The following is a 13,380-nucleotide window of genomic DNA, read 5'->3' as shown; positions in this document are numbered from 1 at the left end:
AGGTGGAGCCCTCCCAACCATTGAGCACACTGACATGAAACACTGTCACAGGAAAGCAGCATCCATCATCAAAGATCCTCACCACCCAGGCCATGCTCTTTCCTCGCTGCTGACATCAGGTAGCAGGTACAGGAGACTCAGGACTCGCACCACCAGGTTCAAGAGCAGTTACTACCCCTCAACCATCAGGCTCTTGAACAAAGGGGCTAACTACACTCAACTAGTGAGATGTTCCCACAACCAATGATCTCACTTTAAAGACTCATTATCTTATTTCATGCTCTTGTTATTTATTGCTATTTATGTATAATTGCATTTCAACAGTTTGCTGTCTTTCATGTTCTTGTTCTTTCATTGATCCTACCTCGCACTGGGAACCTGAATTTGCTGCGTATGCCCGGAGGAAAAAGAATCTCAGGGTTGCATGTGATGACATGTATGTACCCTGATAATAAATTTTACTTCACTTTGACGGGGAGTTGCGTTATAGGGAGTCAGATGGGCCAAATGTCCTACACGATAACCATGGATGGTTTTTAATTCAAGTGTATTGGAAATGTAGTAATAGAGGATTGTTAACCAAAAACAGTATTTAGCATAAAATAAACAAAGTTTTTAAGTCAAATTGTAAGCACCGGCAAGACTGACCTTCCCAAAATGGCGGAAGCGGGCGACTTCCCGGTGATGACGTATTTAAACTTCCTGCCCCTGCGCTTTGGGAAACCCTGTTATATCCGGGTCCCTGGACAGGCTTCTTCCTTTTACCACGGCGGCGAGTTGACGCCAAGATGCCTGTGAGTGGCGTCGACTGAGGGATAGGAGATAAAGGGCGGCGAGAGGCTCGCCAGACGCCGGCGAGCGGGCGGGAATAGTCGGAGAAGATAGCTGGGGAAGCTGGGCGGAGGGCTGGCAGGTGGTTAGGGACGGTTCTCCCGTTCTGAGGCCGTCGACGCGTGTCGGGGCCCGAGCCGTCGCACGAACATGGCGCGTCTCCCCTCCCCGCTCCTCCTCCCTCCCTCTTCGAGCTGGAGGCGACCGCTGCCCCGGGACCTGGCGCGCGAGGCTGGGGATCCACCAATCGGCGGCCTCGGGGCCACGGCGCGAGGGGAGCGCGGCGCTAGAAACCCCACTCGGGTCTCTCATCGCAACGGCGCGCGGATCCAGCGCCCCAGAGCGCGTGGGCATGCTAGGTACTCGTCGGCAGAGAAGATTTAAAGGGGAGGTGCAGAGTGCGATGTAGGACCATGGGGTGGTGGTGGTGGACATTGAGAGCGGATTGCACTTTGTGTGCTTTTGGGAATGTAGGGGTGTGAGGTGTTTGCAAAGCAGCCGCGTGTTGACGTGGAGTTTGGAACACGCCGGGGTTGCAAACACGACTTAAAGTGAATATTGGGACCCAAATTGCGAGCTGGGCGGGGGTGGGGGGTCTCTAAAGGGAAGGTGGGGTGCGTTGCATGCTGTTGAGCGGGTCAGCATTCCTGTGATGTAAACTTCGGGATGGTACCCACTTGAGGATGACAGCCTGTGGCCGCAATGTTAATAAATAGAGATGTTATTGGGACAGGTTTAAAGGGGAAATTGGAGGTGATTGTGAGCTGAAATCGAATTAAAATTAAGGTATTATGATAATATGCTGTTAATTATTAACCTGTACGTTATTTTACAGAGGATCTTTGTGAGTCAGAACCATATGTCTCTTAGCCATAATAAAACGGAGAAATAGGGTTGATTTCAGCCTTGTTTTCCTTTTAAAGTGTATTTTGAACTCTTGTAATGTTTACTGCTGAGCCTTGTATCTTCAGTTTAGTTTTTAGCAGTTGGCTAGCAACTTAATTGGGAAATAGCCATGCCTTCTGAGATTTCCACTTCAATAATGGCTTAATTTAAGCCGTCTTCCTGGTAAAAGGTTTTCAGCAGATGTTCTCTTGCAGGACAGAGTTGGCACAAAATGCAGCTGTAGCAGACCTGTTGGGGGTTCACATGAGTTACTAAGCACAGCCTTGTCTTTTCTGTGTTTTACAGTTTTCAAGGCCAAGTCATTGCCACTGTTTATAGAGGGAAAAATACCTTCTGGAAGATGGGGGTTTGAGAGTGATGGGAACGAGTGCAGAAGGGAATGAGAGACTTTCGGGCAGATTAGCTATGATCCATATTGAGGGGCAGAACTGGTTTGAAGAGCCTTGTTATAGTTATTACCCTGAGAATCCTCTGGAAAATAATATACAGGTTAATAATTAACCGTACTTCATCAAAATATCTCTTAATTTGGTTCCAGTTTGCAACCACCTCCAGTTTCCCCTTTCAGCCTGTCCCAAGAAAGTGTCAAAGTTGCAAGGCAGAACAGGTTTATTCCCATTTATAACATTTAATTTCCACAATCTCAAAAGAGCAAGGTAATTCCCTGGTGTGTCAGCCAGTGTTTTATCACTCTGTTGATGGCAGTAAGCAGATTGCGCCATCCTGTTTTCTTTAGGTTTGATATTGTGTGCTGGGGGAGGGTGCGGGGAGGCTTAAGAATTCAAGGTTGTTCCAGAGCACCAGTGCACGGCATGGCTTGTGTGTTGATCAACAAATCCTGTGGAAGGATTCCAGCTGGGGGAATGACTGTTGGAAGGTATGCCTGAGGCTTAGTGGCTGACATTGTTTCTCTCTCTGCAGTTGGCAAAAGATTTGTTGCACCCGTCTCCTGAGGAGGAGAAGAGGAAGCACAAGAAGAAGCGCTTGGTGCAGAGCCCAAATTCCTATTTCATGGATGTCAAGTGCCCTGGTGTGTATTTTTCTGTCCTTTAGTACAGCAACTACAGTGATGGTACAGCTCGGGTGTGATTATTAACCTGTGAACTAAGCTTGTACCTCTTCCCACCTCCAGCTGGATGTGGGAACTCAGCACTGACTGGAGATCATATTCCAATTTCTGACGTATACACCTTCAGAAGAAGGTGATGTGTCCTTGGCGTGCGTGACAGAACAGTGTAGAGTGAGCTTCACTCTGTGTCTGACCCCGGGAGTGTGTGATGGGACGGTGTAGAGGGAGCTTCACTCTGTATCTGACCCCGGGAGTGTGTGATGGGACGGTGTAAAGGGAGCTTCACTCTGTGTCTGACCCCGGGAGTGTGTGATGGGACAGTGTGGAGGGAGTTTCACTCTGTGTCTGACCCCGGGAGTGTGTGATGGGACGGTGTAGAGGGAGCTTCACTCTGTGTCTGACCCCGGGAGTGTGTGATGGGACGGTGTGGAGGGAGATTCACTCTGTCTGACCCCGGGAGTGTGTGATGGGACGGTGTGGAGGGAGATTCACTCCGTCTGACCCCAGGAGTGTGTGATGGGACAGTGTAGAGGGAGCTTCACTCTGTGTCTGACCCCGGGAGTGTGTGATGGGACGGTGTAGAGGGAGCTTCACTCTGTATCTGACCCCGGGAGTGTGTGATGGGACGGTGTAAAGGGAGCTTCACTCTGTGTCTGACCCCGGGAGTGTGTGATGGGACAGTGTGGAGGGAGTTTCACTCTGTGTCTGACCCCGGGAGTGTGTGATGGGACGGTGTAGAGGGAGCTTCACTCTGTGTCTGACCCCGGGAGTGTGTGATGGGACGGTGTGGAGGGAGATTCACTCTGTCTGACCCCGGGAGTGTGTGATGGGACGGTGTGGAGGGAGATTCACTCCGTCTGACCCCAGGAGTGTGTGATGGGACAGTGTAGAGGGAGCTTCACTCTGTGTCTGACCCCGGGAGTGTGTGATGGGACGGTGTGGAGGGAGATTCACTCTGTCTGACCCCGGGAGTGTGTGATGGGACGGTGTAGAGGGAGCTTCACTCTGTGTCTGACCCCGGGAGTGTGTGATGGGACGGTGTGGAGGGAGATTCACTCTGTCTGACCCCAGGAGTGTGTGATGGGACGGTGTGGAGGGAGATTCACTCTGTCTGATCCTGGGAGTGTGTGATGGGACGGTGTAGAGGGAGATTCACTCCGTCTGACCCCAGGAGTGTGTGATGGGACAGTGTAGAGGGAGCTTCACTCTGTGTCTGACCCCGGGAGTGTGTGATGGGACGGTGTGGAGGGAGATTCACTCTGTCTGACCCCGGGAGTGTGTGATGGGACGGTGTAGAGGGAGCTTCACTCTGTGTCTGACCCCGGGAGTGTGTGATGGGACGGTGTGGAGGGAGATTCACTCTGTCTGATCCTGGGAGTGTGTGATGGGACGGTGTAGAGGGAGATTCACTCCGTCTGACCCCAGGAGTGTGTGATGGGACAGTGTAGAGGGAGCTTCACTCTGTGTCTGACCCTGGGAGTGTGTGATTGGTGAGTGTAGAGGGAGCTTCACTCTGTGTCTGACCCCGGGAGTGTGTGATGGGACAATGTAGGGGGAGATTCACTCTGTGTCTGACCCCGGGAGTGTGTGATGGGACAGTGTAGAGGGAGCTTCACTCTGTGTCTGACCCCAGGAGTGTGTGATGGGACAGTGTGGAGGGAGTTTCACTCTGTGTCTGACCCCGGGAGTGTGTGATGGGACGGTGTGGAGGGAGTTTCACTCTGTGTCTGACCCCGGGAGTGTGTGATGGGACGGTGTAGAGGGAGCTTCACTCTGTGTCTGACCCCGGGAGTGTGTGATGGGACGGTGTGGAGGGAGATTCACTCTGTCTGACCCCGGGAGTGTGTGATGGGACGGTGTGGAGGGAGATTCACTCCGTCTGACCCCAGGAGTGTGTGATGGGACAGTGTAGAGGGAGCTTCACTCTGTGTCTGACCCCGGGAGTGTGTGATGGGACGGTGTGGAGGGAGATTCACTCTGTCTGACCCCGGGAGTGTGTGATGGGACGGTGTAGAGGGAGCTTCACTCTGTGTCTGACCCCGGGAGTGTGTGATGGGACGGTGTGGAGGGAGATTCACTCTGTCTGATCCTGGGAGTGTGTGATGGGACGGTGTAGAGGGAGATTCACTCCGTCTGACCCCAGGAGTGTGTGATGGGACAGTGTAGAGGGAGCTTCACTCTGTGTCTGACCCCGGGAGTGTGTGATGGGACGGTGTGGAGGGAGATTCACTCTGTCTGACCCCGGGAGTGTGTGATGGGACGGTGTAGAGGGAGCTTCACTCTGTGTCTGACCCCGGGAGTGTGTGATGGGACGGTGTAGAGGGAGCTTCACTCTGTGTCTGACCCCGGGAGTGTGTGATGGGACGGTGTGGAGGGAGATTCACTCTGTCTGACCCAGGGAGTGTGTGATGGGACGGTGTGGAGGGAGATTCACTCCGTCTGACCCCAGGAGTGTGTGATGGGACAGTGTAGAGGGAGCTTCACTCTGTGTCTGACCCCGGGAGTGTGTGATGGGACGGTGTGGAGGGAGATTCACTCTGTCTGACCCCGGGAGTGTGTGATGGGACGGTGTAGAGGGAGCTTCACTCTGTGTCTGACCCCGGGAGTGTGTGATGGGACGGTGTGGAGGGAGATTCACTCTGTCTGATCCTGGGAGTGTGTGATGGGATGGTGTAGAGGGAGATTCACTCCGTCTGACCCCAGGAGTGTGTGATGGGACAGTGTAGAGGGAGCTTCACTCTGTGTCTGACCCCGGGAGTGTGTGATGGGACGGTGTGGAGGGAGATTCACTCTGTCTGACCCCGGGAGTGTGTGATGGGACGGTGTAGAGGGAGCTTCACTCTGTGTCTGACCCCGGGAGTGTGTGATGGGACGGTGTGGAGGGAGATTCACTCTGTCTGACCCCGGGAGTGTGTGATGGGACGGTGTAGAGGGAGCTTCACTCTGTGTCTGACCCCGGGAGTGTGTGATGGGACGGTGTGGAGGGAGATTCACTCTGTCTGATCCTGGGAGTGTGTGATGGGACGGTGTAGAGGGAGATTCACTCCGTCTGACCCCAGGAGTGTGTGATGGGACAGTGTAGAGGGAGCTTCACTCTGTGTCTGACCCCGGGAGTGTGTGATGGGACGGTGTGGAGGGAGATTCACTCTGTCTGACCCCGGGAGTGTGTGATGGGACGGTGTAGAGGGAGCTTCACTCTGTGTCTGACCCCGGGAGTGTGTGATGGGACGGTGTAGAGGGAGCTTCACTCTGTGTCTGACCCCGGGAGTGTGTGATGGGACGGTGTGGAGGGAGATTCACTCTGTCTGACCCCGGGAGTGTGTGATGGGACGGTGTGGAGGGAGATTCACTCCGTCTGACCCCAGGAGTGTGTGATGGGACAGTGTAGAGGGAGCTTCACTCTGTGTCTGACCCCGGGAGTGTGTGATGGGACGGTGTGGAGGGAGATTCACTCTGTCTGACCCCGGGAGTGTGTGATGGGACGGTGTAGAGGGAGCTTCACTCTGTGTCTGACCCCGGGAGTGTGTGATGGGACGGTGTGGAGGGAGATTCACTCTGTCTGATCCTGGGAGTGTGTGATGGGACGGTGTAGAGGGAGATTCACTCCGTCTGACCCCAGGAGTGTGTGATGGGACAGTGTAGAGGGAGCTTCACTCTGTGTCTGACCCCGGGAGTGTGTGATGGGACGGTGTGGAGGGAGTTTCACTCTGTGTCTGACCCCGGGAGTGTGTGATGGGACGGTGTAGAGGGAGCTTCACTCTGTGTCTGACCCCGGGAGTGTGTGATGGGACGGTGTGGAGGGAGATTCACTCTGTCTGACCCCGGGAGTGTGTGATGGGACGGTGTGGAGGGAGATTCACTCCGTCTGACCCCAGGAGTGTGTGATGGGACAGTGTAGAGGGAGCTTCACTCTGTGTCTGACCCCGGGAGTGTGTGATGGGACGGTGTGGAGGGAGATTCACTCTGTCTGACCCCGGGAGTGTGTGATGGGACGGTGTAGAGGGAGCTTCACTCTGTGTCTGACCCCGGGAGTGTGTGATGGGACGGTGTGGAGGGAGATTCACTCTGTCTGATCCTGGGAGTGTGTGATGGGACGGTGTAGAGGGAGATTCACTCCGTCTGACCCCAGGAGTGTGTGATGGGACAGTGTAGAGGGAGCTTCACTCTGTGTCTGACCCCGGGAGTGTGTGATGGGACGGTGTGGAGGGAGATTCACTCTGTCTGACCCCGGGAGTGTGTGATGGGACGGTGTAGAGGGAGCTTCACTCTGTGTCTGACCCCGGGAGTGTGTGATGGGACGGTGTAGAGGGAGCTTCACTCTGTGTCTGACCCCGGGAGTGTGTGATGGGACGGTGTGGAGGGAGATTCACTCTGTCTGACCCCGGGAGTGTGTGATGGGACGGTGTGGAGGGAGATTCACTCCGTCTGACCCCAGGAGTGTGTGATGGGACAGTGTAGAGGGAGCTTCACTCTGTGTCTGACCCCGGGAGTGTGTGATGGGACGGTGTGGAGGGAGATTCACTCTGTCTGACCCCGGGAGTGTGTGATGGGACGGTGTAGAGGGAGCTTCACTCTGTGTCTGACCCCGGGAGTGTGTGATGGGACGGTGTGGAGGGAGATTCACTCTGTCTGATCCTGGGAGTGTGTGATGGGACGGTGTAGAGGGAGATTCACTCCGTCTGACCCCAGGAGTGTGTGATGGGACAGTGTAGAGGGAGCTTCACTCTGTGTCTGACCCCGGGAGTGTGTGATGGGACGGTGTGGAGGGAGATTCACTCTGTCTGACCCCGGGAGTGTGTGATGGGACGGTGTAGAGGGAGCTTCACTCTGTGTCTGACCCCGGGAGTGTGTGATGGGACGGTGTGGAGGGAGATTCACTCTGTCTGACCCCGGGAGTGTGTGATGGGACGGTGTAGAGGGAGCTTCACTCTGTGTCTGACCCCGGGAGTGTGTGATGGGACGGTGTGGAGGGAGATTCACTCTGTCTGATCCTGGGAGTGTGTGATGGGACGGTGTAGAGGGAGATTCACTCCGTCTGACCCCAGGAGTGTGTGATGGGACAGTGTAGAGGGAGCTTCACTCTGTGTCTGACCCCGGGAGTGTGTGATGGGACGGTGTGGAGGGAGATTCACTCTGTCTGACCCCGGGAGTGTGTGATGGGACGGTGTAGAGGGAGCTTCACTCTGTGTCTGACCCCGGGAGTGTGTGATGGGACGGTGTAGAGGGAGCTTCACTCTGTGTCTGACCCCGGGAGTGTGTGATGGGACGGTGTGGAGGGAGATTCACTCTGTCTGACCCCGGGAGTGTGTGATGGGACGGTGTGGAGGGAGATTCACTCCGTCTGACCCCAGGAGTGTGTGATGGGACAGTGTAGAGGGAGCTTCACTCTGTGTCTGACCCCGGGAGTGTGTGATGGGACGGTGTGGAGGGAGATTCACTCTGTCTGACCCCGGGAGTGTGTGATGGGACGGTGTAGAGGGAGCTTCACTCTGTGTCTGACCCCGGGAGTGTGTGATGGGACGGTGTGGAGGGAGATTCACTCTGTCTGATCCTGGGAGTGTGTGATGGGACGGTGTAGAGGGAGATTCACTCCGTCTGACCCCAGGAGTGTGTGATGGGACAGTGTAGAGGGAGCTTCACTCTGTGTCTGACCCCGGGAGTGTGTGATGGGACGGTGTGGAGGGAGATTCACTCTGTCTGACCCCGGGAGTGTGTGATGGGACGGTGTAGAGGGAGCTTCACTCTGTGTCTGACCCCGGGAGTGTGTGATGGGACGGTGTGGAGGGAGATTCACTCTGTCTGATCCTGGGAATGTGTGATGGGACAGTGTAGAGGGAGCTTCACTCTGTGTCTGACCCCGGGAGTGTGTGATGGAACAGTGTGGAGGGAGCTTCACTCTGTGTCTGACCCCGGGAGTGTGTGATGGGACAGTGTAGAGGGAGCTTCACTCTGTGTCTGACCCCGGGAGTGTGTGATGGAACAGTGTGGAGGGAGCTTCACTCTGTGTCTGACCCCAGGAGTGTGTGATGGGACAGTGTGGAGGGAGATTCACTCTGTGTCTGACCCCAGGAGTGTGTGATGGGACAGTGTAGAGGGAGCTTCACTCTGTGTCTGACCCCAGGAGTGTGTGATGGGACAATGTAGGGGGAGATTCACTCTGTGTCTGACCCCAGGAGTGTGTGATGGGACAGTGTAGAGGGAGCTTCACTCTGTGTCTGACCCCGGGAGTGTGTGATGGGACGGTGTGGAGGTAGATTCACTCTGTCTGACCCCGGGAGTGTGTGATGGGACGGTGTAGAGGGAGCTTCACTCTGTGTCTGACCCCGGGAGTGTGTGATGGGACGGTGTAGAGGGAGATTCACTCCGTCTGACCCCAGGAGTGTGTGATGGGACAGTGTAGAGGGAGCTTCACTCTGTGTCTGACCCTGGGAGTGTGTGATTGGTGAGTGTAGAGGGAGCTTCACTCTGTGTCTGACCCCGGGAGTGTGTGATGGGACAGTGTGGAGGGAGATTCACTCTGTGTCTGACCCCGGGAGTGTGTGATGGGACAGTGTGTCTGAAGGAATGCACAACGAAGTGTCAATGTGACAATAAAGGAATAACCAAGAAATTTGATTAAGAGTGTGGGAATGTGGCAGCATCTTCTCGAAGGGGGTATAATTGGTTTAGAAATTGTTTGGCCTTTCGTTTGCCTAAATAATTTTACAGAAGCCCTCAACTAATGGGGGAGGGGGAGGAGAGAACATGTTTTGTGATGTGAGCTTTTCAAAGTTTTTGATCATTTCCTTAATTTTAATGCTTCATTGGAGACTGTTCAGTCCATCAGGTATCTTTTGACTTTTGGTGCAATCCCAGCTGTAACCACTTAATTGCCTGATGTCTTAAGTCCCCTGATTCACCACCTTCACTGAGTAGTTTACAGTGGCCAGTTAACCACTGCGCACACTGTGGGGTGTAGGAGACCCGGGCACCCTAAACTTGTACTGCAGTCTGGATAGACAGGAACTGATTTGGGATAGTTGGTGCTTTTGTGTCTAACCAATTTTAGAGTATTTGAGGAAGTTACAAGGAAAATCGATGAAAGCAAGGCAGTGGATGTTGTCTGCATGGACTTCTTTGTAAGGCATTTGACAAGGTCCCACATGGGAGGCTGATCAAGAAGGTTCAGTCACTTGGTGTTCAAGATGAACTAGTAAATTCAGTTAGACGTGGCTTTGCATAAGAAGCCAGAGAGTGGTAGAAGGAGGTTGTCTCTCTGGAGGCCTGTGACTAGTGGAGTGCCACAGGGATTGGTGCTAGGTCCACCACCGCTGTTTGTCATCTGTATCAACAATCTGCAAATTTGCAGATGGCATCAAAATTGGAGGTGTGGCAGACTGTGAGGAACACTATCAAAGGCTTGCAACAGCATCAAGACCAGCTGGGAAAATGGGCTGGAAAATGGTGTATGGAATTTAATGCCGACAAGTGTGAGGTGTTGTACTTTGGGAGGACTGACTAGGGTCGGTCTTGGACAGTGAACGGAATGGCACTAAGTGCAGTAGAAAGGGAATCTGGGTATTACTGATCCATAAATTCCTTTAAAGTGGCAATACAGGTCGATAGGGTGGTAGAGAGACCTTTAGAAATCACTGTATTGAGTGTGGGAGTTTGGATGGTATGTTGAAATGGTGTAATTATGAGGGTACAGATATGGTAAATGTGAGCAGACTTTTTCCACTGAGGTTGGGTCAGACTACAACTGGAGATCATGGGTTAAGGGGAACTTCTTCACTCAGCGTGGTGAAAGTGTAGAACAAGCTGCTAGCACAAGAGGTGAATGTCGGATCAATTTCAACATTGAAGAGAATTTCAGTTGGGTACATAATGAGGGGTGTCGAGGACTATGGTCCAGGTGTAAGTGAAGGGACTAAGCACTAATGGTTTGGTGCAGACTAGATAGTCAGAAGGGTCTGCTTCTGTTTCTGTGCTGTAGTGTTCTACCACTCTGCATGGTGAGAATTATATCCCAAGCAGGGTGGGATCAAACACAGGTCCCTGGATCTGGGAGGCTGTGGCATTAACAAGTGTGCTGCCTCAGGTTTGAAATACTTCTGCTCTGATTTTTCTGTTTTTCTTTCCTAGGCTGCTACAAGATCACCACAGTTTTCAGCCATGCCCAGACTGTAGTGTTGTGTGTTGGATGTTCTACTGTTCTCTGTCAGCCCACAGGAGGAAAAGCAAGGCTAACAGAAGGTGTGTGATGCTTGGCTGACGTGTATCAGCTCTTTGTGGCTGTTGCCTCCAGTTTACTGGGAACTTGAGAGAGACGGCTGTGTGCCGGGGGCTACTGTGGACGTAGCCCATGTGCAATCGCTAGAGGATTTTGGGTTCCATGTACTGACTGTCCCAATTCTCACTTATCCACGTTTTAGACTTTTGGACGGACATTTATTGCTTTCATTGGACATGATGCTTCAAATAGGGAGTCTTCCCAGTCTGGCCCCATTTCCAGTAATTCTAAAGTTCATGGGGAAAAAATCACAAGGAGTTGCTTTCACGTGAAGTCTCTGGGCATTCTGTAAACCTGCCTAACCTGCAGGCAGCTCAATAGTGTAGTTGTTAGCACTTCATAGCACCAGCAACCCAGGTTCAGTTCCCACTGCTGTCAGTAAGAACTTTGTGCCTTCTCCCTGTGACCATGTGGGTTTCCTCTGGGTGATCTGATTTCCTCCGGCATTCGAAAGAGGTGGGTTTGGGTTATTGAGTTGTGGACATGCTCTATTGGCATTGGAAGTGTGGTGACCCCAGCACATCCTCAGACTGTGTTGGTCTTTGTGGGGCAAATGATGCATCTCACTGTTTCATTGTTCACGAGGCAAAGCTAGTCATTGGTCTTTGATGGGCTAAGACGTGGATACCTGGAAGGACAAGCTCTCAGATTGCTGGGCTTGACCTCCTGTGGGCTGTGACGCAAGAGGTGAGAACTCGCTGATGAGGGTGGAGTGGGAGAGAGGATGGGGTACTTTTGAGTTGTCCCTCGTGCTGCATTGTGACTGCTAGGGTTGTGAGTGCTGTTGGATCTGGTGATATTCTGATCCAGAGGTTCAAGAATTAGGTAGAAATCTTAGCCAATTTTTAAAGAGTTCATAACAGAAATAACGGTATTGGGTGGGGGGGAGGAGCAAGGAAAAGACAAAGAATAAAGCAGTGATTGTCTTGTTCTTAAAAACTAGATCAGGCGTTCCAGTGATGAGGAATAACCAATGGAATAATTGGGTTCAATAGTGTGACACAGACTGTAGAGAAAATACAGAATTGGCTAGATTATAAATGCTGAAAATTCACTGAACAATTACACATGTAAATACATAAAATATAACCCAGCATTGTAAATTTTTACGCTCCAATCCAAGGGCACGGAGTTGAATGCTGACACCAAGACTTGGTTCAGAGACGATGGTGACTGAAAGTTACAGTAAGATTTGAGTCTTTCCTGCAGGGTCTGTGGATGTGAAGGTGTAGCTAGCTAAGAGAGAACTGGGTGAGGTCAGGTCCCAGCCCTTGCCTGCCCTGTATGTGCTGGAGCTGGTCTCTTATGCCTGTGGTTGGGACAAGCTCTAACGGGTTTTACCTTTCAATTACAGGCTGTTCTTTCCGGAGAAAGCAACACTGAAGTGAAAATTGCCATTTGAGGAGGAGGATGGGTAGGCTGGGCCACTTCCAGAGCTGGGTGTTGGGATCCGGAGCAACACTGCTTTACGTTCTTTACCTGGGAGTGTCACTGCTGAAGTAGGAGGACTTGTGCCACTGTGCTTGTGGCCTTGACTCATCTGCTTTATGTAGATTTTCGATCCTCTTGCTGGTATTGAGCTCTTTGTTAGAAATGACAAATAAAATCACATGATGTATTGACTTTTACCTGTGGCTTATTTACTCTATCAGCTGTGTCTGAAGCCAGTCAGTAAGTTGGGTATTTGGCATTCCACTGAACAGTGCCCAATCCAGACTTAACCTGAAACACTGACTGCCCATTTCCCTCCATAGATGCTGCCTGACCCTCTGAGTTCCCCCAACAGTTTTGTTTTGCTCCCGATTCCGTATGCAGAATCTTGTCTCAGACCCCTCCTAACAAATTTGGTTGTCGTTTTGATTTGGGCAGTATCCAGTGAGCTCTTACCCAAGTTGCAAGGTTGTAGATTGATGCTTTGCTCCATAGCCTTTAATCAAATCATATATCACTGATATATGTCATAAAATTTATTGTTTTGTTTCAGCAGTGCAATATATAATTAGAAGTTACAATAATATATAAATAGTACAATAGGAGCAAAATAAAGGTAGTGATCGGAAATCAAAGTTCAAAGGGGGGGGGAGAAGAAGAACAAATTGTGTAAAAAGTGAATGCACAAACCATGAGCAGCGGATCCCCGAAAGTGAGTCCACAGCTGTTTAGCATTAAGACTAATATTCTGTAGAGACTGCTGTGGGGTCAACGTTATATTTAAATCAGAGGTTGATGGGTAAGGGCATCAAAGGTTACGAGAAGGCAGGAGCATGGGGTTGAGAGGGGAAAATAAATCAGCCATACTGGA

General features: G+C 52.0%; 1 protein-coding gene across 1 annotated transcript; it reads left to right on the top strand.

Annotated features, from left to right (window-relative positions):
• The first annotated feature begins 740 nt into the window (after window positions 1-740).
• On the top strand, window positions 741-12,706 carry LOC134342984 (small ribosomal subunit protein eS27). Its single transcript, XM_063041753.1, has 4 exons — window positions 741-794; window positions 2,659-2,767; window positions 10,931-11,041; window positions 12,433-12,706. The coding sequence occupies exons 1-4, from the start codon at window positions 789-791 to the stop codon at window positions 12,459-12,461; spliced, it is 255 nt and encodes an 84-aa protein (XP_062897823.1). The 5' UTR covers window positions 741-788; the 3' UTR covers window positions 12,462-12,706.
• Window positions 12,707-13,380: the final 674 nt, after the last annotated feature.

This window comes from Mobula hypostoma, chromosome 2 (assembly GCF_963921235.1).
Source record: "Mobula hypostoma chromosome 2, sMobHyp1.1, whole genome shotgun sequence".
NCBI classification, from domain to species: Eukaryota; Metazoa; Chordata; class Chondrichthyes; order Myliobatiformes; family Myliobatidae; genus Mobula; species Mobula hypostoma.
The sequence above is the reverse complement of the archived record's forward strand: the minus strand, read 5'-3'. Positions and strand labels throughout refer to the sequence as shown.

What these genes read in the sequence shown, in the direction of transcription:
- LOC134342984 (XM_063041753.1), top strand. An exon ending in CATGGATGTCAAGTGCCCTG is followed by an intron (nt 2,768 to 10,930) that starts GTGTGTATTTTT and finishes TTTCTTTCCTAG; the next exon opens with GCTGCTACAAGATCACCACA. An exon ending in AAAAGCAAGGCTAACAGAAG is followed by an intron (nt 11,042 to 12,432) that starts GTGTGTGATGCT and finishes TTTCAATTACAG; the next exon opens with GCTGTTCTTTCCGGAGAAAG.